Here is a 27,209-nt window from a genome sequence, read left to right as displayed (position 1 = left end):
TTGTCTAATTATTTTTACTACTTTAAAATAAGTTAATGAGCGAGGCTATAATCCCAGACATACAGATCGAGAGCCAGAAGATTTGTGCTCTCTACCATGAAGCCAAGTATTAGTGTCTGTGGTGTCGGAGGTAGTATTTTCTTCCGAAATGCCACGGCCAGATAATCTGAGAAAATCTTGTATTTTCCGCTTTTTAAATTGTTGTTGTTCTGTTGAGAATATTATGGAAGAAAATATTTTATGAATGAGATAAATTAAAAGCTGCAATATCATTGCCAAGAGTGGTATCAGTCAGCTATTTGAGCTTTATGTAACAATTTTGCTAGGTGGGGTGCGGGAAGAACAACTCCTCTTCCTTTCATCCTTTGACAGAGAGGATTAACTGATGCCCCTCACTTAGATAATAAGTATTCATACTTGTCAGAGTCACCCTTGCTAATGAGTAGCTCAGTCACCCAAAGCTGGGTCTCCCAAGTATAGCCAGCACAAATAAGCCTTCAGGGGCACCCATTCAAACAAGGCCAAGACTAATATGCCTCCCCCTGCCCAAAAAAGGGCAAGAAAACAATTCAACTGTAAATGTAACAGTTGACTCTCACCTCCTCTTTCTTTGTGCCCTGAATAAGTTGAGAAATTTGGGGAAGTTGGCATGTTCACAAATATTAAAGGATCAGCAATTCCCTTTTCAAAACGCCGTGTTTTCACATTTCTTTCTCACCCCCAACCTCTTTGATGGTTACCACCTGGGATTCCAGCCCTTGCGCAGTGAGATTGGCAGAAACTTAAGACTACAGGGAAAGAGTAGCAAGCTGGCTGTCTGTGGGGCTCAATGCGGAGAGTGTTTTCAGCAGACAAACCCTGGGCTAGGGCATCACCAACTCTTGGACTGGCTTCGTTATCAAAATGGTCTGGGCTTCTGATTAGACAGGACCTCGTTTGTTTCCCTGAGAAAAACAACACAACGGAAAAGCACAGGGAAAGCCGATTTCACACCAGAGGCTTTCAAAGCAAATGGAAATAAGTGATATTTCTTCCTTGCTTTGCACTGGAAAGGGCGAAAAGAACTTAAAAGCAACCCCTGACATGAGGAAGCTGGCCTGCCACTCACAACCAGGCCATATTATTCTCCTGTCCGACATGAACAACCTCCCGGAACACCAGCCTCAGACAACGTTATCTGGGATGGCGAGACAGTGAGAAAAAAAAGGATACTTTGTGATTTTTATCTAAGCCCAGAAACAAGATCACCCCCAAAGTAACCAAACATCTACCTCTCTATACCTCTCTACACTGAAATAAATGAGGCCACTACTCCTTTATATATATAATTTATAGTTATATTATATAAGATAATTATTATATAATTATATAATTATAAATTATAATTTATCCTCTCTAACCCTATAGGTGAGACTTATGGAGGTTCCCATTTACAGAATCAACCTTGCCTTCAGACAACACCCAATCTAGAGAGAACCTCTGCTTCCTTAAACTTTCCCCCAAGTCAGTCCACCTAAGCCCCCATTCTATAGGGCTTACGAGTCCCTCCTAAGAGCGCTCTCACACAGGGATGTCTCGTGGTTCCCAGTGGTGTGTGTTCTTTGCTGCAACAAGTGAGCTCTGCATGTTCAACTTCATAATTGTGTCTAGTGATTTGGCAATACCTCCTCTTCCCTCAGTTTTAAAAAAAGGTCTCTCCAGAGTGGAGCTGGTCCCCTTGGATGAGATTTCAGCAGAATAGACTTGCACTCCACGTCAGGAGCCCTGTATGCACACAGCAGAAAGGGGAGAGAAGGCCTGAAGTCCTCGTCCTTGTACCCCAATATGTGGCCTGTGCCGTCCACATCTGGTCCACCTCACTTCTCGAGTCAGACACAACTTACTGGCGTGTCTACCTACAGTACATCTTATGGTTCATTTCAAGTCCCAGACAAGCCTCCCTGCCCCCTCAGTCGCTGGCTGAGGTCCCCAGATTATTGTGCCGCAACCTGATTGACTGAACACCCCTGCTGCCGGACTCTCCGTCTTAATCTGCCTACCACCAGCCCACCTGCTCTCAGCTTTTTGGGAGTTCCAGCGACACACTTTGTTCGTTCCTTTCCAGATGTTAAACTCAATCTGCCCAGCAATTCCCCATAAGAAAACCAATGTCCAGAGAGATTAAAGTGAGTGAACCTCTATCCTATGCCATGCTTTTAAGAAAAGTATATGTATTTTCCTTCCCTTCCCCCCTACACACACTTCCTTTCTCTCTCTCTCTCTCTTTCTCTCTCTCGCACACACACACACACACACACACACACACACACACACACACACATCTTCACCAGGCACTGAATGGACATCTGACTTCCCAACAGCTTGACATCCGCTCTCATCTTTGACTTTCCTGACACAGATAATGAAAGGTTCCTGCCTGTATTCACCTGTACTTCAATCATACAACACCAGCAGAATGAAGACAAGAGAGAGCTCTTATGTACACTCTTGCTTTAAACGTTCTTAGGTCAAAAGTTGGGAAACAGAGAGGGTTATAGACAGCCCTCCCTCCTGCCATACCCCAGCAGGACCCAAGCTGAAGTCACTTGTGAGTTACATGGCCTCATGGTTGGAAGTTGTTAGAGAATCTTCTTTTTTACCGTTTGAAATCAGGACTGGGGAGGCCACAGGTTTGCAAAGTGCTGTAATATTCATTGAGTTTGGTGGGAGACACCAAGTCTCAGAGTTGTTAAGTCTTCTTGCAAAGGAATGTGCTTCTGAGCCCAAGGGAAGGAAGGCTTCCTCCCCTAAGACTTGTCCGTGCTCCTGCAGCGCCATCAAACAAGGATGGAGATAAGAGACATGAGACATCTTTTCATAAGAGATGATGGCATGAGAGAGAAGAGCAGAGGACTGGTTTTTGGGAAATCAGTGCTGGGCAGCTCTACTTTAGTGACAGAACAAATCTGGCGGGGTCTGTAGGTAGTGAGGTCTTGGCTATGATTTAAGGAAGACCTACCTGAACCTGGTGTTGGAAAAGGACTGATAAATCTCCGCGTTAACTTTTTCCAGGTTTCCTAAAGCCAAGTTTATGTCTTGTTGGGGATGGCTGAGGTACAGTTTGCTACTCAAAGAAGGGCTCACCTGGAGTCTGTTAGACATGTAAAATTCTGATAGTGCTGCTATAAACATTGGGGAGCATGTGCCCACCCAGCAGCGGTGTCCACAACAGCCAAACATTAGAGAGAGACCCAGGTGTCCATCGACTGATGAATGGATAAAGATGGGCTGTATATGCCTACAATGCAGTAATACTCAGCCATCCAAAAAGAATGAGATCGTGCCATTTGCAATGACCCAGATGGAGCAAGAGTGCGTTATGCTAAGTGAAGTAAGTCAGGGAGAGACAAATACCCTATGACTTCACTCATATGTGGAATTTAAGAAACAGACAGATGACCGTAAGGGAAGGGAAGGAAAAATAAAATAAGATAAAAACAGAGAGGGAGGCAAACCGTAAGACTCTTAGCTAGAGTGAACACACCGAGGGCTGTTGGAGGGGAGAGAGGTGGGGATGGGCATTCACTTGGGGTGAGCGCTGGATGTTTATGTGTAAGTGATGAATCACTAAATTCTACTCCGGAAACTAATACTACACTATATGTTAAGTAATTTGAATTTAAGTAAAATCTTGGGGAAAAAAAAAATTTTAAAGCTCTGAGCCACAGACTCCTGAATCAGAGTCTCTAGGGCAGCGCCCATAAATTTGCATTTGAATAAACTCTCCTTAAGTATGTCCCTTGGCCAAGAGGCTTGCTTTCCAGGTGCTTCCTTCTGATTTACAAACCCCACTCCTCCTTCCACTGGTTCAAAGGACCTAGATTTTGAATCGAACCCAGCACTGGTTCAAGTCTCACCTGCACAAATTATTTAGCACTTCTGACCTTCAGTTTCTTAAATTGCAAATGGAGAATAAAACCTGTTGAATAAATGTCACCTCCCGTAAGTACGTGTTGAAGACATGAAATCTTATGATGAAAGCATCTTACAAACAAGGATTATTCTAATACGGATCTTCCATACTCTCTTTGATATTCTTTCTCTGCAGGCATACATAGCCCCAGGAGGCAGCTTTCCCTTTTCCTGAACAGACTAATCCTTTAACAGCTGGTCCATGGGTGCACTAACCTATTTGGGGGCATGGCCCCAGGGGGGGCAGAGCCAGAAAGCCACTCCTCATGGAGACTGGTGCTCTCTCCTGTCACCCTGAGCTGTCTTTGAACCATTTGGAGTCTCCACCCTTCGTGAGTTCCCTAAAATTCCTAAGAGGACTGGTACTGCAGGTGAACAACTTCCCAGAGACCAGCCCCACCCTGCTGGGCCAGGCAGTGAGAGGGTGAACTGGACTGCAGAAGTGTTGTGTGAGTTGTGGTTGTGAGCCAGGGTGTGTCCCCTTTATATGGAAATATTAGAATTTATTGTGTTCACAAGGCAGAAAGAGCCCAGGAAAGGCCAGCTCTGCACAAAATCCATGGCCCATCTGCAGGCCCAACCTCTGACCCCTCAAGGCAAGGTTCCAGGGCACTTGTTACATTGCACACGGTGCAGACTGAGAGCCAGCTTGCCCTTCCATGTTGATGCCTGCAGACTGATGTTCTCTGGTCCTCTCCAGTCTTCCTGTCCATCCTCTGTCCTCATCTCTCCCTGGGGTGTAGAGGACAGAATTCTGTCTCCTAAGCCAAGAGACCTGGATTTAATCCCATCTTTGCTGCCAGTTGCCTCTATTACTCGGGCAATCATTTAGCATTCCTCTGGCCTTGGTTTCCTTACTCAAGGCAAACAGCCAAATGGGCAGCATGCACAAGGCAATGAGGATTAAGCCAAGTCACCTTTAAGTTCCTTTCCTTTCTGTTATTTAGTGGTGTGGCTCCCATGAGCCCCCACGACAGCATTCTACCTGGGTGTGCTTTCTTGAGGAAAAGCCAAACACTTCAAAGCTTCTCTTCTTATAGCCTTGTCCATCCCAGCTGTGGCATACTTGACCTTCCCAAATCCCTGGACCTGACTCTGCCTTCCAAGATGACAGATAACATATTATACATACCACTGTTAAGAAATGTGGATTTTACCTAGTTTGCAGGAGGAAGCATAGAACTTGGAGTCAAATAAACCCAAATAATGATCTGGCCTTGCCAAACTAATATGGGAATTTTGAGGAAGGTACTAGACATTTCTGAGGCTCGGTTTCTCATCTCTAATGTATCTAATAATACCTTCCTTGTTGGAAGGAAGACTGAATGGATACAATTCGTGGAAAGCATGTAGCACTTTGCCTGGGACATGATGTGGGCTCAACAAACATAGTCACCTTTATTTTCTCAGTTGGGTTACACGGATGCTTATTAACAACCAACCAATAATCAATTACATGCTGAAAATTCTATCCTATCCTCAAGGCAATGACTATGATGATGAGAGAAAATGGTCAGGGCAGTTAGCACAGTATTAAGGAGATGTGGAACACTTTAAACAGATGATCATCAACCATCATCATCATCATCATCATCATCATCATCATCTAAATTGTTGGCCTGTATAAACATTGTCTAAATTAATTCAGTATCAATTTACTTCTCAAGATGCATTGCTTCTTGAATATTCTGACAGGTGGTCTAACTGATTTTTTTTTTTTTTTTTACTAACAAAACCTATAATTTAATAAACCTCCACAAATTAGGGAAGGACTTGACTCAAGTTGCACACCTTCTTTTTAAGAATGTGTGAATTCCGTGGGGGTGAGGTGCAAAAGCTGGTGTTTGAAAAATAAATTAAAAATAGGTCTTTAAGAAATAAAAATCTGTGTCTTTTGGCATTGCTAAAATGTAGAAAATGCATTTGCAGTATTTGGAACAAGTGGCCGGATTGAAAGCTACATTACCTGAATGCAGGCTGACTTCAGTTTCCCTGAAAGCCACCCACAGCTTCAAACATTGTTTTCTAAATGCATGTGCTCAGAGTTTTTTTAGCCCAAATATTAGGCATAATAAAAAAGTTATAGGGAAACTAGTCCAATGAAGGATCTTAGGATTGTAGGATTTTAGAACTGGAAAGTATTTTGGAGATAGTCTAGGGCAAACTCCAAATTTTGCAGATGAAAATACTTAAGCCCCAGAGAGGTCTTAAAATCGCCTAGTAACTTCTCCTTTGGTGGCAAAAGAGAGTCTCATTACATCTTTTCGTGTTAACATAGGACTTTCTGAATGAGCAGATTTGTGCACAATAGCAAGAGGAAAATGGCAGAAAGTTGTCTTTGTGGCCTTTACCACTTGATGAGGAAAGAGAAGCAATATGTCCTTGGGGAATCAGGTGTTCTTTCACTGACTCTTTCAGAGGTAAGTAAATTACTTTTGCAAGGCACTATCCACGGACTGACAATGACCTTTTCCTATAACCCTCGCAGAAGGCTGAAATATGTCAAATTAAATCAAAACAAAACCTGAGTTTCACACATATATCATATGCAGAATACAGGCAATGCAATTTGTTTACAAGGAGGTCTTTCTCGTACTTCAGAGGCAAATTCTGTTCACCCTGGCCAGATTCAGATACATTTGCAAATTGTTTGCAAGTAATTAACATAATCCTAGAGAGAAGAAAAAACTGATTCTACTTGTAGGGTCTTCATTTCAATTTATTAGACTTTTTTCTTCCCACCATCCTCCCCACCCTCCACTTCTTTCCTCCTTTCAATGACACAGCTCTACTCTGCCAGAGAAGTAAGCCAGAGGCAAGTGAAAAAGCTCTGAATTAGAGCAGATGCCTGAGGACAGTTTTTCAAAATGAATTCCATGGGCTGTTCATAAGTGCTATCTGAAAAAAAAAAAATTAAGTGCTCGCACAACATTGCATTAGTTCAATTTAAATAGGATTCTTCACTAAAATGCTTGTTAGTGCCTTTTATATGCTAAAGATTGTGAATATTTTGAGACAGTTGTGTAGATACATAATTTTCAGTACTTTCTTATTTGATCTTTTTCCCACAAATCCTGCTTCACTAACCCTGTACTATAGCATAAGTAACCAAAGAGCAGTTCAAGTTATAGCTTGCAAAGACCTAGCTGCATGAAACACCAGAAGGGAGAAAAATGAAAGTCATCTATTCCTTGAGTAGATTTTTCTTCTTGACTACCCAAAGGCTATTCCCTACACAGGTAAAATCAGGGTATGGTTCTTGGCCAAATGCAAAGCAGGCATATTATAAGGAAAAGTGTTCTCCTAAATATAGAATCAGGCAACAGAAGGTAAAGCTGGGAGGGCTATGGGAAGACTCCTTTCATGACCAATGTGTAAAATTTTAGAAATGAAGCTTCCTTCATTAAAGATGTAGTGAGAATAAGGAATATTGGAGTTGGCTGAGTCTCAGACCCTTGTTGCCTCTTCCCCACCTCTAGTAAGTCCTCAGGAATTCCTCAAGATCTGGGGCCTCTGTGGTATGGTTGAGAACAGCACATTCTTAGGTGTATATGTTATAACTCCCTCATTTTTAAGGGTGTAAGAGAGGTGGTAAGTTGTTATTTACCAAAACATGAACTTTTGTAGAAGGTGTGTTGTTAAATAGAAAACCTTGGTTTGATGAACACTCTGATGGGACTAGCAGAGCCTTAGGGCCAGAAGAGAGGTGAATAATTTGGCAAAATAATCTAGAGTGTGGCATCTCCAAGACAATGTGGGGGTAGGGGAAGAAAAGAGATGAGAAAAAGACAAGGAGAAGGAAGTGGAAGAGAAGTTTCAGCCATAGACCTGAGGATGGGGTTCCAGTCACAAGTCTCTGGGGTGAGAAATCCCAGGCCAGAATATTTGTACTTACAGACAATTCTAAAATTCAATTTTAAATTATCTGTATTATCCATAATTATAAAACCTACCCTGTTGCCTCAAATCCTCAATAAAGCCTAAAAATCATTGTGGAAATTGAGCAAGAAGTGAGTTTCATATCTCCGGTTCAACAGGGACGTGGACAAGCCACGTAGGGCAATCAAATCCATCACTTTATGGAAAATGATGTGATGCAGAAGCAGCAAGGGCTCATACTGTAAGAATCTAAGGAATCGAGACATGAGCAGATATCCTAGGGCAGGCCTCATACCTGCGTAGGGCATGCAATGAAGAGCTAGGTATTGCATTTAAATTTTGAAGAATAGGGATATCTCAGCTAATATCTGAGTAACAGACGGAGGTTATGATTCTGTATGGAAGAACTGTTTGACTTGAATGGTTTGTGGCTTTCACTGCCCAAAAAATGCCAGTAACTGCCACTAGAGCTGGCTTATATTCTTAATGATGGATTGGCCACATCTACTGGATACATGACCCTAACGGAAACCTCCCCAGCTCCTCCCTAAATCCCTCTGTCTTTGTCTCCTGATTCGGTAAATGTCTGCATCACTCGTTCTACTTCCCAAGAAGAAATTTTATCCCTAACTCTTTTCTCCCATCATACCTCATAGCCAAATTGTCATCACAGAATCCTAATTTTTTGTTGTGGCGTACTATCCCCTTCTGGGGTTTCTCCCTTCCTCAGTGTAGCTTGCATCACCATGCCAAAACAGTTCTAAGCACCTCCTCACTGTCCACTCTCTCCCATCCTCTGCCTCCATGCTCCACCAGTTATCTGTCTAAAATGTAGATCTGGTCAAGTCACTATGACATTAAGTGCCATTCTCTACCTCCCTATTGTTCACAGGATGAGATCTTTACTTTAGCCTGGCTCAACGCTTTCTTGCAAGTGTGCTCCTGCTCCACTGCGAGCATCATCCACCATTCCCTACTCTATGTGCCATACTTTGAGGCCATCCATATCATTTCATCTCCTAACCTTTCCCCCTCATCTCCTTGTCTTTCCCTACAAAGACCTGGAGCAAAACATCCATCCTCTATCTCCTTACCCCAATTCAAAATATCAACTAAAGTTAAAGATAAAAGTCTGATCAGAATTACATTTTATCTTCAGACAATACTTGCATTGTTTAGTACTTGAACTCAAAAGAATAAATGATATGTGCCATTCTGCACGTTGTATCACACTCATGGGAAAGAGCTAGAGATCTTTGGTGATGGCTCACGTTGTATACTTACAAGTAATCACCACTCCAACATATGTGGCTGGGCTTGACAAATGGAATACCCATACTCTGGAGGGTGATCCTTGCTTCTGGTATAGAGCAAGGAATAGAACATAGAGTGAGAAGAATGGAATTTGCACCTCTGTTTCCTCATTCATTGTCCAACTGGCCTGAAGCAAAACATTTCATGTCTCTGAATCTCAGTTTTTATCTGTAAGACAACTTCCCAGGTTTGCTGTGCAGATCAAATGGAATTAGACATATAATAAAAAGAATCTGTGAGCGGGAGAGAAAAGGCTTTGTAATAAAGTGCTATACAAATGTGAAAAGGAGCGCTATGAAAAGATAACTGGACATGGAGTCAAAATGCATGGTGTTATGTGTCGTTCTGTGTCCTAGAAAAAAATGGGTTGAAGTCTTAATCCCCTGTACCCATTACTACGGCCCATTTGGAAGTAGGGTGTAGGCAGACATAGTAAGATGATATCATTAGAGTGGGCCCTAATGCAGTATGACCGGCCTTATAAGAAGACGGAACAAAGACACATGGGGAGAATACCCCATGAAGATACTGGAATGATGAATCTACTACCTACAAGCTAAGGAACGCCAAGGATTGTCAACCATCACCAGAGTTCGCGGGGAGGCATGGGAAAGATTCTCCCTCAAAGCCGTCAGAAGGAGTGGACCTTGCTGACACCTTGATTTCAGACTTCTAGCCTCTGAAACTGGGAAGCAGCAAGTTTCTCCTTTCTAAGCCACCCAGTGTGTGCCATGTTGTGTGGCAACCCTAGGAAACTAATACACACGAGTATAAATTTTAGCTCTGTCAGTTACCGGCTCTATGAACGTGTGTTAGATTCCTTAAGCCTTTCCTCTGATACCTGAAGGACACTTACCTCTCTGTGATAGTTTCTCTGAGGCCACTGGCCACTCCTTTGACCACAGTGCTAGCTTTGGGGGTCAGCACCACCTGAGATATAAAAAACGAGCCCTTCTTTCTTCTCTCCGTGATGGATGCCTGAAGAAACTGGATCAGTTTCTCCGGGTCTGTGGTGTTGGCCCAGGGTGCCGGCATCATCTGCCCAGGCCAGAGAAAGGGCACTTCCAGAGCCACTGGACTGTGGTAGAAGACCAGCACTTGATAGTCTTTCTCCCACAGGTACTTGAGACTAACTTCCTGGGCAAAAATCGCTGGGCACATCTTGTTTCCATAGATGTCTTTCAGCATTTGGACCAGTTTTTCATGGTGATATTTCTGCATCCCATAAAAATGGTTGAAGTCCAAGAATACCACCTCCTTATGGTGATCTGTGAGGAACGCATTAATCTCCTCAAGGCCTTCATTGACTTTGGCACTGAACAAGCCATGAGCAAAGTAGAGTTCATTGTCGGGGTCTCTGGGCTTGGTGGAAATTCGAAGATCAAAATAACGGATCCCAGCTCCTAGCTGACCAGTAAAGTTCATTGTTTGAGTGGCTAACCATTTCCGCATCAGCTTTTTGGCTACGGTTCCAAACACAGAAACAAAATTCTGGACGGTTTCTGGCTGTTCAGGCCCTACTGGTGAGGCTTCATCAATGTAGAAGCTGAAGGAATCGTGAGATCCTAGAAAAATAACAAGGCATAATGTGGTTATAGTTCAGTCCTTTGTTCTTTCCAACTTCTTTCCCTCTTGCAAAGTCCATCTCTCTCCCTTAAAGGAATGAAAGGAAATAATAAGCAATATTTGCTTAGTTCAGTCTCAGGTCTTAGGAGGGTCCTTTTTACAGCCTATATAGCATGCTTAGCACATCAACAGATCTGATTATAACATGATGTTGAAATTCCTTCTGATCAATATTATGAATAAAAACGATCACTTTCTACTTCTGTAAACAAAGAATTTAGTGTATGCATTAGGATTGTCTTTCCATACAGGTGGCGTAAGTGACCATTCATAACGTGGAATTTATGGGGACTCACTGGTTCCCAAATACTTTGTCTACTATCTTGCCCTCTCCCTCCATTCTGAATTGATTTTAATGGTACATAACTTGTTTCAATGAATGGGCACTTGATCATCATATGAATTGCTACCTCATTTTCTCTTATAGAAAAGTCCTTATAGAGAAAGAGGTCCTTATAGAGAAAGCACAAGAGGTCCTTATAGAGAAAGGGAGAAATAAGCAAGAGGACAGACAATACGATGTTGATATAATTAACATCACTCCTGACCCTGCATTTGAACACCGATGAACTCAGATGAGGCCAAGTACTTTTCACATATGGAATAAACAATTTTTCTTAGAGGTTAGCAAAACCAATAGCATGAAAAAATTAACTGACAGACTATTTTCTTTACAAATATTTCCTCTCAACAGTGAAAGCTCTCTTTGGAGTTGGCTTCCAAATTTGGAAGAATTTCTTCTAGGAAGAACGAGGTCAGCCTATTTAATTATGATTATTTTTTTTTTTGTCTTTTACAAATACCAGAACTCCAGAAATGTAGCAGCATATGTCCATGATTTGCCGGTAAGTATAGAAGGCCATTTAAAATACTGTTGGACCTATGAAGAAAAGTTATTTCAAGTTTTAATTTTATTTTTTAAAGCCTCCTTTAATTCTTGGGCAAAACCTACTGAACAGGTAAAGTGAAATTAACGTATCCTGAATTTTTCACACATTAGTAAGGGCAGATGTCATCATTCCCCATGTGTTATTCAGGCTTCCTCAGACCGTGTTGTCTTACTCCCAATTTAGTTCTCTCGAAGTGAAAAAACACACACCTAGTTCTAGTTCCTACATTCCTCCCAGCCAACATGCGCGCATGTGCGCGTGCACACACACACACACACACACACACACACACACACACACCCCTTTCCCTTTAGCATCCATCACCTCAGGGCCGTTGCCTGATAAACTATTTGAAGCCATTTTTCCCCCCAGTGGTGCAATATTTATCTTTGTCTATATTCCATATCGACATCAATTTCTATCTCTCTATGTACATCTACCTGTCTATGTCGAACATTAAACAGCCAAGAGGAAACACAAGAGTATGAACTGCAGACACCTCTGTAAGTTGTTAGAGAAAATGTTTTGGAAAACACTTTAATACCTTAAAAATGATAACCTTTAAGATTTGGAACAGCTAACTCCTCAATGAAAAGTCACCCCAAAATACAGAAATGCCATGTTTAATTTAATCTGGTACTATCTGATCTATTTATCTTTAGTACATGGTATGGGGAGAAAATGTCAGCACTTTCTGAATAAGCAGAACTGGCAGTTGGGATCTGGCATTGGCAAATTTTAACAGGGATTTAAATTGCTGTGTATCGATTTATTAGTTGCTGTTCAGCCAATTGCTAATATAAATGAAAAAGCTGAACAAACTGTACTGTGGATCAATATACAGAGAAAATAAGTTTAAAGAAAGAAAGAAAAAGGAGAGCTTAAGAAGAGCTATAATCAAATGTTCTAGGATTAAAATAGGTACAAATGAATAAATAAGCCTTCAAAATAAGGGTTAATTTATAAAATTTAAAAAAAATTAGAAGTTAATTTCCAAGCACATAAAAAAAAGGTGAATGAAAACAACTGTTTACGTCCGTAACCTAGTAGAAGACATGACTGGAAAAAAGTAGAAAGGGAATTAAATATGACTAAATTTCTTTTTCCAGAAATGAGTGGCTCTTTATTTTCAGTATGACTTTAGTTTCACTATTCTGACATATGGCTATCTGGCAAATTGAAAAAAAAAACAAAAAACAAAAACCTAGGAAATTCACCAATTTTGAAAATCCTATAAAAGTACATTAGTCTCAGGGCGTCTGGGTGGCTCAGTGGGTTTACCTGCTGCCTTTGGCTCAGGTCATGATCTCAGGGTCCTGGGATCGAGTCCTGCATCAGGCTCTCTGCTCAGCAGGGAGCCTGCTTCCTCCCCTCTCTTTGCCTGCCTCTCTGGCCTAGTTGTGATTTCTCTCTGTTAAATAAATAAATAAAATCTTAAAAAAAAAAGAACATTAGTCTCTAGTTAAATTATTTGTTGACATTTCAGGAAAATATAAGATCAAAATAAGGCAATGTTAAAAGAAAAATTAGAAACAGCTGTCGGTAGAAACCATTGGTGCCCCCACTAATATTTGTTCTAAGCTAGAAGACTCTGAGGGCCATGTCCAGCATTTGGTGCAGAATGAGGCACCAGATGCAAGCATTACTTGGAGGGAAGAATTAAATCATCAATCAATACAAAACACTATCTTTGCATTTGGGGAGAAAATACGTAATCTAATGTTGGCCAAAAATGAAATATCTTCATGGCTTTTCATTTGGAATAGTAATTCCTCCCCAATTTCAATGCTTTCACTAAACCATAAAATTTTCTACTTGTTTGAATATAAAACAAAAATACAATGGTATTTTAGGACTTTCAATAACAGGAGAAAAGTCTGGCCCCACCCTGGTTCTTTAAAATCAGAGAGCTCTGACCACAAGAGTGCTAAGCGTTATTTCTTTGTTCTTGGCTACCTCCACAACCTTTCTGTCTTATCTGGTGTAATATTTTGCATCTACACTAGTTCAGTATTCCTGGACTCCTCACCTCTTACTTTTTCTTGTCTATAGCCCCAAACTCTTACCCTGGACTTGATACTTAATGTTGCTACCCTGATTCTAAACTTAGCCTCTCAATTTTAGGTTTGATTTGCCTTCTCCACTCCGAGAAGAGCTGGCCACTCCCACTTTGAACCCATAATAATCAAGTTCATTTGCTCTGGCTCTGAATAAATTAACGGAGTGGAAGAGGTCATTTTTCATTTCTTTGAAACAAGCACTTTTATCATTTTCTCCTCAGTCTGCTAGATCATTCCTTCATTCAGGCAGTAGACATGCTTCTAAAATAGACCCCAATGATCCCTGCACTCTGGCATTCATTATCCTCCCCCTTAACTCCCATAGTAAAGGCCCAATCTAGTGACTTGTTTCTAATGAATTAAATAACACAGACATGATGGGATACCACATCTGAGATTAGATAACAAACGTTGTGACTTCCATCTTGCTACTCTCTCCCATGCTGACTTTGATGAAGCACAATATCATGTTGGAGAGGCCCATGTGTCAAAGAACTGGGAATGGCATCCTGCCAATGGCAAGCTAGGAAATGAGGCCTTCAATCTAATAGCCCTCAAGGATTGGAATCCTGTCAACAGCCACTGGCTAAGCTTGGAAGCACATCCTGCCTGCCCCGCAAGGATCCTGATTTGTAGCCTTGTGAGACACTCTAAAGCACAGAATACAGTTAAGTCTTGCCTGGATTCCTGACCCATAGAAACTACATTATTTTAAGTGATTAGGTTTTGGGATAAATTGTTACACAGTAACAGTTAACTAATACAGGCTATAACAACTCTTTTGCATCAACAAAGGGATCTGAGGTCTATAGACCCAAGTGCCTAATATAAGAACTTGGAATTTTACTACATATGTAGTGAGCATAGCATAACATACAGAGTTAAATCACTGTATTGTACACCTGAAACTAATGTAACATTGTGTTAACTATACTCCAAATGAATGAATAAATAAATAAATACTTGAAATTTCTTTTTTTTAAAAAAGATTTTATTTCATTTATTTGACAGAGAGAGAGATCACAAGTAAGCAGAGAGGCAGGCAGAGAGAGAGGAGGAAGCAGGCTCCCTGCGGAGCAGAGAGCCCGACGCGGGGCTCGATCTCAGGACCCTGAGATCATGACCTGAGCCGAAGGCAGCGGCTTAATCCACTGAGCCACCCAGGCGCCCCAAATACTTGAAATTTCAATGAAGATAAATTAATTAAAAATGTTCATGTGCAGGGGCTTCTGGGTGACTCAATCATTTAAGTGTCTGACTCTCGATCTGGGTTCAGGTCATGATCTCAGAGTCATAAGATCAAGCCCAGAGTCAGGCTCCATGCTGGACATGGAGTCTGCTTGGGATTCTCTCTCTCCCTTTCCCCCGACCCTTCCTGTCCCCCACCCCCTGCTCATGCTCTCTCTCTCTCTAAAAAAAGTTCATGTTGCATCTTTCTATACTTGAAAGCAAGACATCAGGTAAGAGAATGAAAAAAAACAGAGTTAGTTTCAAGAAGAAAATGTCTTCTTGAATGTACAAATGGAGTTATTCCATTCTGCATACTGTCATGAATGATCTTTGATGTCATCTGGTCTAACCAACTAGCATGCAACATCCATTGTATTAACTCAAAAATATAGGGAATATGTGTGATAATCTCATTTTATGGTCTCCAGTAGCATTGGACTTAGCTTCTCATCCTATCATGTCATGTGGTAGGAAAAATTCTAAGATGGCCCCCAAAACATGCACACCCTGAGTACAGATGCCCTGTTTAATTCCCTTCCCCTTGAGGGTGGTATATATGATGGGATATCATTCTAATGATTATGTTCTAGTATAAAGAAAGGGAAAATTTCCTCAGATTAATCAATTGGCTTTGAGTTAACCAAAGAGAGATTATCCTATCCTGGGTGGGCCTGACCTAAGCAGGTAAACCCATAAAACAGAAACAACAAGCAGCAAGAGGGTTCTGTCTGTTTTAGAAAAGCAATACAGTGCTGTAGAGAGGGTCATATGGTCTTTGATGGGATTAATACCAAAGTGGTATGAAACTTACTTTAAGTTGAAAACATCTGAATAATCAGCCACCACAAACAGAAATATTTATCTAAATTTAAGCAGAGCTTCTGAAAATACAGCTGCCATTGACCTCTCTTGATTGGGAAAAGACTGATCCTGAGCACTAGGAAGTATAAATTCAGCTGCTCTTTATAACCTTCCACACCGGCCCACTGAAGCCCTGCCTGTCTCCCTTTGGCTAAGTTTATTCCTTTAAGTTAATTTGGTTAAGCCTATTCTTCCTAGTTATTTAGTGGGTTACTCATCTCGGAGTGATCCTGCATATACACTGTGCATGCAGAGATAAACCTTGTCTTTTCTCCTGGTAATCTAACATCAATTAACTTTCAGACTGCCGATCACAGGACCCAAGCTGGGAAAGGGGAAGTGTTTCTCCCAACCCTGTGGAATCGTGGGCAGCCACGTGGAGCTTGAGGACCACAGCCCCACAACTCAAGGAACTAGATTCTGCCAGCAAGCAGCAAGCTTGCAAGAGGGGCCTCAGCCTCAAATGATGAGATTACAACCTTGGCCAACACTTGGATTTCAGTCTGGTGCAGTCTGGCCTTCAGATTAAAGTAAGCTGGGTAATGCTGTGCAAAGTGGGTGTTGGGAGACGAGCCTCGAATTCGAGCTCAATCACAAACTCACCATTTAACTGATGGATCATCAGATTGTTAAGCTTTCTGGCCTTTGGTCTCCCCATTTGCCAAATTAAAATACTCTCCATACCTACTCCATGGGATTCTTACAAAGAATAAATGAAATCATGTTCACAAAAGTTCCATAAAAAGACTATAAACCTTAAATTACAGTTATTTTCTTAGGGTGGCATCCCTAGTCATAAAAGCATAGATTCAGTTGTGACCAAGAAAACATTACCTAGATTAATATACATTGGGACAGCTTTGCAAGTTCAGACAGGAGGGAGGACAAGAAAGGAAATTCTTTAAATTGTAGGACTTAGGTTTGTAGATGTTTCTTGAAAACAAGGTTCATCTCTACCATTTGTCTAAGATTTTAGCAGATACTGAGCAATCAAATTTACTCCATTCCTTGTTGCTTTGAACAGCAACTAAATATTTACATTCTGCCATCTTCTTATACTAAATATTAACCCTCTTGCATTCAGTATCTTCCCATTGTTATCTATACAGGTTCTCTGGGATGGACTTCTGATTGGTTCCTTGATTTGGCCATAGTTCCATTTCAAATTGTACAAAATTATGGGTTTAATAAACCTCAAAGGGAAGGTATCAAGTCAATTTCATCTGTGAACCTTCAGAACAAAAGGCCTTCAGAACAAAAGGCTAGGTTTGGATGTGCCCATGGGTGTGCAATTCCAGTATCTCTGTCCTGACCTTAGACTTCAGGCTCTGACTCTATCAGAAGAACGGTTCCCCTCCTTGCTCTGCAGAGCACTGAGCTTGCTTGCAAATTCATGTATGGCATGCCATGCTTCCCTCTCCCGGCCCATTTTATTCCTGTCATTTGGCACAGTGCTGAGGTTTTCAAGACTCCTGCTGTCTGGTAACAGGTTTCTTGAATATTTGATACTTTGATACCTTTTATGATAATAGGGCCAACACTCCAGGAATGAGGAAGCATATGGACCCTCCACCTGTGAACCAAAGGAAAACTGCTGGGTGAGGAACTGAAAGGGTACATTTCATTTTTGAGGCCCTTTTCTAGGGTGGAGATAGGCAAGGGGCAAAATCACTACTTTCTATGGGAAGAGTTGCAGCTCTGGAGTGAAGTTTACCCTCTTGTCTCCCCTTTGTGAAATTCTTTTTTTTTTTTTTTTTTAAGATTTTATTTATTTCTTTGAGAGAGATAGCACATGTGTGCTAGTGCAGGAGCGGGAGCAGGGTAGAGGGAGAGGGAGAAAAGCAGGTTCTCTGATGAGCAGGGAGTCCAATGCAAGCCTTGATCCCAGGACCCCCGGATCATGACCTGAGCCGAAGGCAGATACTTAGCCAACTGAGCCACCCAGGCTCCGTGCTTTATGAAATTCTTAATCCTAGTCTTCTTTTATGACCCATGTGTATTCCCTTCACTGTGACAAAGAATTTTTCCACTCATGGTGGCTTTCCTTTCTCCTGAATGCGTAGTTCTTTTGGCTTTTGGTCTGCAGTCCCCCCTCATCAGCTAGAAACTTATTTTAGATGTTGTTATTAACAATCATGTTCATTAAATATTTTCTTTTTGTATCTGGTTCTCCACCTGAAAACCCTCCTCTCTACACACACGTATATGCACACTCTATAGGCAGATTATACACTTCCTAAAAAGAAAAAAAACAAAACCCTAAGGCTTATAATTCCGTGTCCATTACCACACCTGGTTGTATGTATATAAAATTATTTGAAGCCAGTGGGTCAAAATCGTTCATACAGGATATTCTGTGAAGGTGAAATAACTACTTCTAATAGTCATTTTTACAGATTAGGCCATTTTTCTTTACCATTTCCCCTCAAATTTCTCAGGAGATTAGTGTACGCACCATGGCTCTCTTTCCAACTTCTGTTCCATCTCTCATCATCACTGTTGCCACTCATTTCAATCCTCTGTGAAATATCACTGATGATGACAGCACAAAACCTTTGAGCCACTTCTGTGACCTCATTCTGAAGTCCTCCCACAGACTCAGCAGGCATTCAGCTAATGATTGTAACTCAGCAACAATTTAGTTGTCGAATAAGCAAATGAGTGACTCCTGCTCAGCCTTTCTGGAACATTTGACACTGCTGTGCTCCCTTCTTGCAATCTTTTCCTCCTTTGGCTTTTGGGACATGGCTCTTGCCTAGTTTTCCTATACTCTCTGTGATTGTCCTTTCTCAGTCTCCTTCAAGACCTTTCGTTGTTCTTCCAGTTCCTAAATGAGTTTAACCAAAGCTCTATTCAAGACCTCAAGTGGCTCCGTGCTTTTTCCTCAGGTAATCTCATCCCACTTCTTTGACCTCACGCCTTTAATAGAGGGACCATGAACTGACACCATCTCCTCTGACCTGCATTCCACACCCCCTGTCTGCCAAGCAGGCAACCGAATTTCATCGTTTCATGGGAATCTTAAAATGTTCCAGGTGACCCTTACCATCTTCCTCTTCCAAACTGCTCCTTTTCGGGTGCCCCCTCACATAATTATCTTATAATCCTTCTACCTCATCCTTGGGTTTATCTTCAATTCTTAACCTGTCTCTCATACCTCACATTTAATCGGTCTTACAGTCCCGTTGTATTGGCCTTCAAATCTTCTCTCAGATGGGCTTTCTTCTTTTCTGAACCAGTGGCCTGGTTTCCTACTGGGGCCACTAAAATAGATTTCAGGTACCATTCCCTTGATTCCAGATCCCACCATCCCCTCCTCCTCAATGGTTTTACCTTGTCTCGGCCTCTAGAATAGATTTAGTCTTAGAGAAAAGAGAAAAGATACAGTCGATCCCAGCTAAATACACTGGTATTCATCGGCAAGTTCCTCTTGCTTTCTGCCCTGTTTTCATTAACAGGAATTTTGACTTGGTAACTTATATCTAAGTGCCCAACTCTTCTAGGGAAATTATCTGCCCTTATAACCCCCTGCAACCCCGACAAGAATGAAATCTCATCCCTAAATGCTAGAGTGGTAATGAGGACCTGGTTATCTGGTGAGTCAGTATGCCTATTGGTATTCCTTTAATATCCTTCAGTGCTTTCTCCAGAGTACCCATTAACCAGCTCCATTCCCTGTTACCTCGTACTAAATCCCTACACACAACCTTTTGTGCAGACTTTGGCCTTGAGAGGCCACAAACCTGACTGATGGCATATGGACATCAGCACATGATCCTCTCGGCAGATAGATGGGTAATGCTCATCCCTGATAGTACCTCAAATAACTAAAATCCACTCTTGGTTTTTAACTGTAACGGGGGAGAGAAAACACCCAGATTATGAAGACAATATTAATTCTCAAGTCACTTTTACTTGGTGTGGAAGTCAACCAGTTCTTTCCACTGTAAATACATGATGCTCAATCGGACAGAAAAAAAATAAAAACCCTTTAAAATTAATTAGTTGGTTCTTACTTGACAGCCTATAATTAATCTCATTAATTTACATTTACCCCATTAATTAAACTGATCAGTTACTGGGAGTTTTTTTGGAGACAAAGACCAAGCCTTGAAAGATAGGATCACTGCTTACTCCCAACACATAATCGTGCCTCAGTGCCCCAGTACATGATCAAGTCTTTGTGGACAATTCAAGAGATTTTGCATCAACAGAGATAACGGACAATATGTATCAGAAACCAGAACACTTCTAGAATTGAACAGATAATTAAAAACCACACACTGATCATACATATACTTCACTTGACAAAATGAATGTATAGAACATACATTTTCAAATAGTAAATCTGACATATCTTGCAGACACAGATGAAACCTTTCATAAAAGAGTGATCAAAATAGTCATGCTGTGATTTATCTTTGGCTAAATCTGTATCTTTCGTACTGTGTAACGCCTTCCCCTGCCGGCACACCTCAGAGATAGTGAGCTGAGGTAAAGGAGGTTGGTTTACTCCCCTCAGTCTTTTGATCCAAGATCCCAGATGCTAAATTTGAGAAGCCTTATTACATTGATGCTTCCCAGGAGTACAGAAGCTCAATATTCATCACAATTTCTTTAGAACTGCAGGGCTGTTTCCTTAAACCAATAGATAAACCGACAGCGAATAGCTTAAGAGTGACAGTGTTCCAATCAAGGGGCAGGAAGAACAGCTTGTTCTAATCGTCACCCTTGGTGAAACTATTAAACCTGCTTCTCATATGAATTTCTTCTTAAGGGCTATCAATAGGGGCTGCCAGAAAAATAATTAAAAGAGACCCCAAGAAACAGAGAAGTTTGAGATGACTGCCTAAGCCAGCCCAGGCATGCAGTCTCCCTTTCAGTGGCATCCATCTGGGCCCTTCTCCCCAGCAGCTGGTCACATGGAACTCCAAGGTTTTGCTGTGTATACGGTGCTGCTAAACCAGGACTGACAGCATCTCGACCTTCAGAGCCTAGCCACACAGCATCAGTGAGGACAGCTTCCACAAAGGGAAGGTCCTGAGACCAGAGAGAATCTGTCACCCAGATGTAAAGATGTAAGAAAGAAATCAGTAGATTAGGAGTGTTTGCTGGGTAATTCGAAAGAGCAACAGACCATCGGCTTTCCTAGAGACTCAACCAGTGGTGATTTTGACCCCAGAGATATTTGAAATGTGTGAAAATACTTTGCGTTGTCACAACGCAAGGAAGCCGCTACTTGGCATCTCATGGGTAGAAGGTCGGGAACACTGCTGCCTGTCCTTCAAGGCACCAAGCGATCCCACACCAAAGAATCAACCCGCCCAAATGCCGGTAGCAACAAGGTTGAGAAAGCCTGCGCTGGTGAAAAGCATACAGGCAGATGGGGTGGCTTCCAGTTGTAGAAACCAAACACTCCCAATGTCCCGGCTTCGTCTATAATACCCACACTTCCCCACACCCACAACTCTCTCGCTCACATCTCATGGTGCCATTCTACTTTGAATCTGTCTGAATACAGCTGTCACTCTTGAGGCAATGCTTTTGAGTTCGTTTGTAACCCAACAGAATGTGCGGCTTTGGCACTCATCTCTAGATTTTTTACTTCAAAATTTCTTTCAGCGGTTCTGACAAGTTCTCAAAGTAATCAGTCGCTCTTTGGGGCCAAGATTAAACCCATGCAGACAGGTCCTTTTACTCGCCGATCTCCATCTCCACTCCAGAAGCTTCTGTGTGGCATGATTTGTCTAGCTCTTACTTAATGGGTTAAATAAATCAAGCACCTATTGTATGCAAGACAGTATGAAAGTTCTATGTATGGCTGTGAAGACGTGGAGATGGGTTTGGAAAAATGACAATAACAGCACTTACTAAGTCGAAAAAGGGAGAGTTGTTTCCCTCTGCTTCTTTCTTTCTTTTTTTTAAGTTTTTTTTTTTTTTTAATTCTCGTTAGTTAATATACACTGTGATATTAGTTTCAGGTATAGAATTTAGTGAGTCAACACTTCCATTCAACACCTGGTGCCCATTGCCACACGTGCCCTCCTCAACCCCCATCACCCATTTAGCCCCTCCCCTCTACCTCTTCCCCTCTGGTAACCATCAGTTTGTTCTCTATAGTTGAGTCTTTTCTTGATATTTCTTTCTTTCTTTTCCCCTCTATGTTCATTTGTTTTGTTTCTTAAATTCCACACAGGAGTGAAATCATATGGTATTTGTATTTCTCTAACTTATTTTGCTTAGCATTATACTCTCTAACTCCATTCATGTCATTGTAAATGGCAAGATTTCATTCTGTTTTATGGTTCAGTAATATTCCGTTCTCTCTTTCTATATATATCACATCTTCTTTATTCATCCCTCTATTTCTTATGCTCCGTCTTCTGCTCTGCTAGGCCAAGCTTTTGGTAGATATTTATTATCTATTATATGCCATGCACTGTCACAGGGATATGGAAATAAAACAGACAAGACTCATCTGGATTCTGTCCTTGTGGAGTTCAGATCAGAGTGAGCAGAAATAGACCAGGAAAGCCACCATTACCATAAAGTATGATAAATGCCATGATAAACTATACATAATACCTTTTGATAAAACAGTAGTTCAGTCCTGAGCTCAACATGATCTTTTAGAATAACTAATAATCAAAGCCAAAGGGTAAGAACAAAACCCCAAACACATGCCATCATTAAGGCTATACTTTTTCAATGTCAAAATGCATAGGGATTTCTTAGGTCTCTTCTTAAAATCTAATTATGTTGGTCTGAGATGGGGCATGAGATTCTGCACTTCTAACAAGCTCCCAGGTATTATCAATGTTGTTTCAAGGACCACACTTCGAATAGCAAGGTTTTAAGGTAATATTGGCCTCTTCTTGATCAACAACTGCCGGCAAACTGCTTTCTCTCTCCATTTGTCTACGCTTCCCCATCCCTCAGTTCCTTTATCTTCACAGGCACCCACACATACACACACACACACTCACACACTGATGCATACGCTTCTGCTCGCATGCTTTCGAAGTTTGGAGAGATGTCATAATGCCTGTGTTGTGGGTTCTTGACTGAGTACTTTGCTGTCAGGGCATCTGGGCGGCTCAGTGGGTTTGGCATCTGCCTTCAGCTCAGGTTGTGATCTCGGAGTCCTGGGATTGAGTCCCACATCGGGTTCCTTGCTCAGTGGGGAGCCTGCTCCTCTCTCCCCCTCTGCTGGTCCCCATGCCTATGTGCTCTCTCTCTCTCTCCCTCAAATGAATAAATTTAAAAAAAAATTTAAAAAATACTTTGCTGTCTCACAAAGAAGAAAATCTGAACTAATCTTTTTATGATAAATTTATTGATCATTTTTATAATAAGATTTATTTTGATAAATTTTCTGAGGTCATTTGCTTATTAATACTCATATGAACACTGGAAATCAACCTAACATCTTAATTAATAACAAAACACAAGTCCCTGGCCATAAGGAAAAGGCAACAGCAGATCTGAGTCTCGCTCCTCTTATTCTTGAGGCCACGAAGCTGCAATTTCTTCAAATGTCTCTATTTCCAGACTCATAATGGCCACTCTACCAGATGCTGTGATTCAGGGAAAAGGATGAATCAAAGATGACTAAATAAGAAAGAAGGGAGGTGGTGTCCATGAAAGAAACAGGGCAAAGATTAGGAAGAAAAATGGCATGTTTTGTCAAGAGTCTTGGCCTTGTGTATTTTAGCAGAGCCTAAAGGGGAACTCCTATCTGTTGGCAAATAATCTGGGAGAGAACGAGAAAAAAAAAATCATGCTCCTTTTGGCAATCTTCTCTGCCTTAACTCCTAAAGGGCCTGGACAGCTCAAGAAGGACCAGACATCCTGCACCTGAGAGAGACATGCTTAATCTAAGAGGCAACAAGAAAATCTGTTTTGCACAGCCCACTCCGTGGTTCTTTCCCCATTCACTGCCCCCTTAGATGCTCCATGAAGTTGAAGGAAATTGGGATCCCAGGGGTCTTTAGTCCAGGGTCCCACGGCTCCTCAAGATGGGTCACTCTCCCTTTGCTGGCTGGACTCCAGCTACACTGGGATTCTTTCTGCTTATTGAATTCGCTAAGTTCATTCCCTTGTGCTCACTATTCCCACTGCTTGCAATGCTCTGCCCCTAGTTATTTTTAGGGCTAGGATCTTTTTGTTCAAGTCTCAGCTCAACTGCCATCTTTTTAACTAAACCTTCCTGCATCTACAGTGTATAACTTCCAATCTTTCCCTGCTGCCTGTCAGGCTCTATCACATGATCAACTTTCATTCTCTTCATAGTATTTATCACAAGCTGCAAGTTTCATTTTATTTAATTGCTTATTTGCTTATTGTCTATCTCCCCTCACTAGAATTTAATTCCGAGAATCAGAATCTAATCTGTCTTGCTCCCTACTATATCCCCACTAAAAGGCACAGTAATTGGCACATTAAAGATACTCAATAAATTTGAGTATAAATAAGCCTCAATATCCTAATCTGTAAATAGAACTGATAGGACTATCTACAAATAGTTTATAAAGTAAATGGTAAGCACTGAACATTGATCACAGAAAATACTCAATAAATGTTAGCTTTTATTATCAATATTAGCTATGATTTCTGCATTACTAACTCTGAGCCCTAACTGCTTAGCACACAGCAGATGCTCACCAACCGTAGGCTGAATAAATGAATGAGTGAATGAGAATTTCACCAAAATTTATAACCGGTTTGGCTGTCATAAGTTCTTAGAACTACTCCATGAAATATTGCCACAGCATCTAAGGGTGCTATAGAAAGATAAGTGTGTTTTAAATTCCTTTCTCTTTTTCATTCCCTGGACCCGAGTCTCCTTTTCTGTACTAGACACAGCAATGCCAACACCTACCTTCACTGGAAGACTCTGCTCCTTATGAAAACGTCATTCCAGATTCTTACAAGTGGAGGTCCTCCTCCCGATATCCAGAGTCACAACCCTCAGCTTTCCCTCAATCCAGACCACCCGGAGGGCAGCTTGCTCCATGACCATCTCTTCCCCCAGGAGGACCTGGGACAGGTACTCAGAACTGAGCAGCCACCGAAGGAGAAGCTAAGGAAATTCAGCCACACTCTGGTAACATGCATCCCAAGAGCGAAGAAGTGGGGAAGGGAGAGGTGGTCAGCAGACACCCAGCCTAGTCTTGCCCACTCCTCTTTGGGAGCTAGTTGTTTAAGATGCTAATGCTAATGTGTTTTTATGTATTTATTTTTTTTAAGATTTTTATTTACTTATTTGACAGACAGAGATCACAAGTAGGCAGAGAGGCAGGCAGAGAGAGAGGAAGGGAAGCAGGCTCCCTGCTGAGTGGAGAGCCCTACATGGGGCTGGATCCCAGGACCCTGAGATCATGACCTGAGCTGAAGGCAGAGGCTTTAACCCACGGAGCCACCCAGGCGCCCCAAGATGCTAATGTGTTTTTTATGCCACCTCGTCCACCGGTTTCTTCACTAGAACTTCCCTGTACTGGCGGGTCCCAGAGTTGGGGCCAGCCCTGAGTGGGATCCTCCCTGGTTTTCTGCACAGACAGAATGAATGGTCCAGGGAAAGGGAGGGGACAGATTACATAAAACTCAATCCCTAGCACTAAAACCAACTACTCTGAATGAAAAGAATCTCTGTTGTGTTTTCCCTCTAAGAAGAAAACAAATATGAAATATGGCAAATAAACAGTCCAATTATTACATTCTCTTAGATTTGAGAGCCAGAAGGCCTCTGAAGCCTGTTTAGCTTTGTTCTTGTGTATCTGGCACTACTGGTTTTCCTTTTATGAATAATGAAAATCTGAAATAATGCAACATTACCCTTAATCATGTTTGTGCTACAGAGAGAACATCTCCTTGATATTTAAGCCTTTGATTCTCCAATGCCCTCACAAAACATCACTTTTTGCCAACAGCTGGATCTTTTCTTATCAAAGAAGTGTTTGAAGCATGGGGAATTTTTTATTCCTTTGGTCCTCCTTCCAATCTCCTTCTCCCTTCCTCCAGCTTTAGGATTTGAATTCTGTGTACGGGGAGAACTGCACACCTCCTCCTGCTTTCTAAACTCATGACAGAGCTAAGGTGATGAGCGCTGTCTGTAGATCTCATGCATGCACACCGACTGGTTGCTAAAATCTAAAATATGGGTACCAACATTAAATCTAAGAAGGTTCTGGATAGTATCACCTTACTGCTACACGATATTTTGTGTCATAAATCCAAGAGCACACATACAGGCTACACCCAATACAAATACTCCCAAACCACTTCACCCCACTTCCTCTTCTACACCCCAGCATACATGCGGTGTTTTTTTTTTCTTTTTTCTTTTTTTTTATTTATTTATTTGACAGAGAGAGATCACAAGTAGATAGAGAGGCAGGCAGAGAGAGAGAGAGAGAGGGAAGCAGGCTCCCTGCTGAGCAGAGAGCCGGATGTGGGGCTCAATCCCAGGACCCCGGGATCATGACCTGAGCCGAAGGCAGCAGCTTAACCCACTGAGCCACCCAGGCGTCCCACATGCGGTGTTTTTATTGGCTACAGAGCAAATGTGACAACATTAAAGGATAGTTTAAAAATGTACAAGATACACAATTTTCCTACCTTATGGGAGTTACCTTAGAGAAAACCATCCATTTACCCATATAACCTTTTAGTACGCATCCATCCACATTCATAGTTTACCTAGTTCGATCAGCATGTACCAAACACATTAAGTCATATCATCCAAGTCTTTTCATAGTCTTTTCCCATCATCATGAAATAGTCTTCAAACGTTTAAATGATTGCATTATATTGCATGTGCTAACATATTTTAGTAATTCCTCTATTAGCACGCATGTCTAAATTTCCTCTTCTATAAATGATTCTGAAGGGAACCTTGTCCTATTTTTTTTTTTACAATAAATTCGCAGAAAGTCAGTAGTGTGTGTGTGTGTGTGTGTGTGTGTGTGTGACTTAACACACTCTTTCCTCCTCTACTTTATTCGTCCTGTCTCCTCTCAGAGTGGTGTCATTCCCTTCAGAGAAGGAAGGGACCTCAAAAGCTCGCTGTGGCAGTCACGGGAGCTGTAAGTAGGGAAAATTACAGCTCTTTTGCTGTTCACTCCTGCTAAAACTATCTTCCGATCTCATACCTTTCTCTGTCTGCCTCCTGCAAGACACACATTTCTTGATTCAGCCTCCATGCTTCCCATCTCGATTCCCTCATTCATCTTCTATTTTTGCTAGTCCTTACTTCCGATGTCTAGTTACTCAAGACCTTACCTCAAAGTTTCCGAGTTTGGACATACACTGTGTGGAGCACACACAGAAACAAGCACATCTCAACCACCTGTTTTATTTCTGAAGAAAATTCCTTTCTTTTTTTTTTTTTGGAAAAGCC

The 27,209-nt window shown here is 41.6% G+C and overlaps 1 protein-coding gene across 1 annotated transcript in view; it reads right to left on the bottom strand.

The window, feature by feature from the left end:
• PLCXD3 (phosphatidylinositol specific phospholipase C X domain containing 3) overlaps window positions 1-27,209 on the bottom strand; it is a 174,388-nt gene that overhangs the window by 51,160 nt on the left and 96,019 nt on the right. Inside the window, exon 2 of the mRNA XM_046000972.1 lies at window positions 10,001-10,709. Coding sequence (XP_045856928.1) covers window positions 10,001-10,709 — 709 coding nt within the window. The remainder of the gene's footprint in view (window positions 1-10,000; window positions 10,710-27,209) is intronic.

Source organism: Meles meles, chromosome 3 (assembly GCF_922984935.1).
Source record: "Meles meles chromosome 3, mMelMel3.1 paternal haplotype, whole genome shotgun sequence".
Lineage (NCBI taxonomy): Eukaryota > Metazoa > Chordata > Mammalia > Carnivora > Mustelidae > Meles > Meles meles.
Note: the sequence above shows the minus strand (reverse complement) of the source record. Positions and strands in the feature narration are given on the sequence as shown.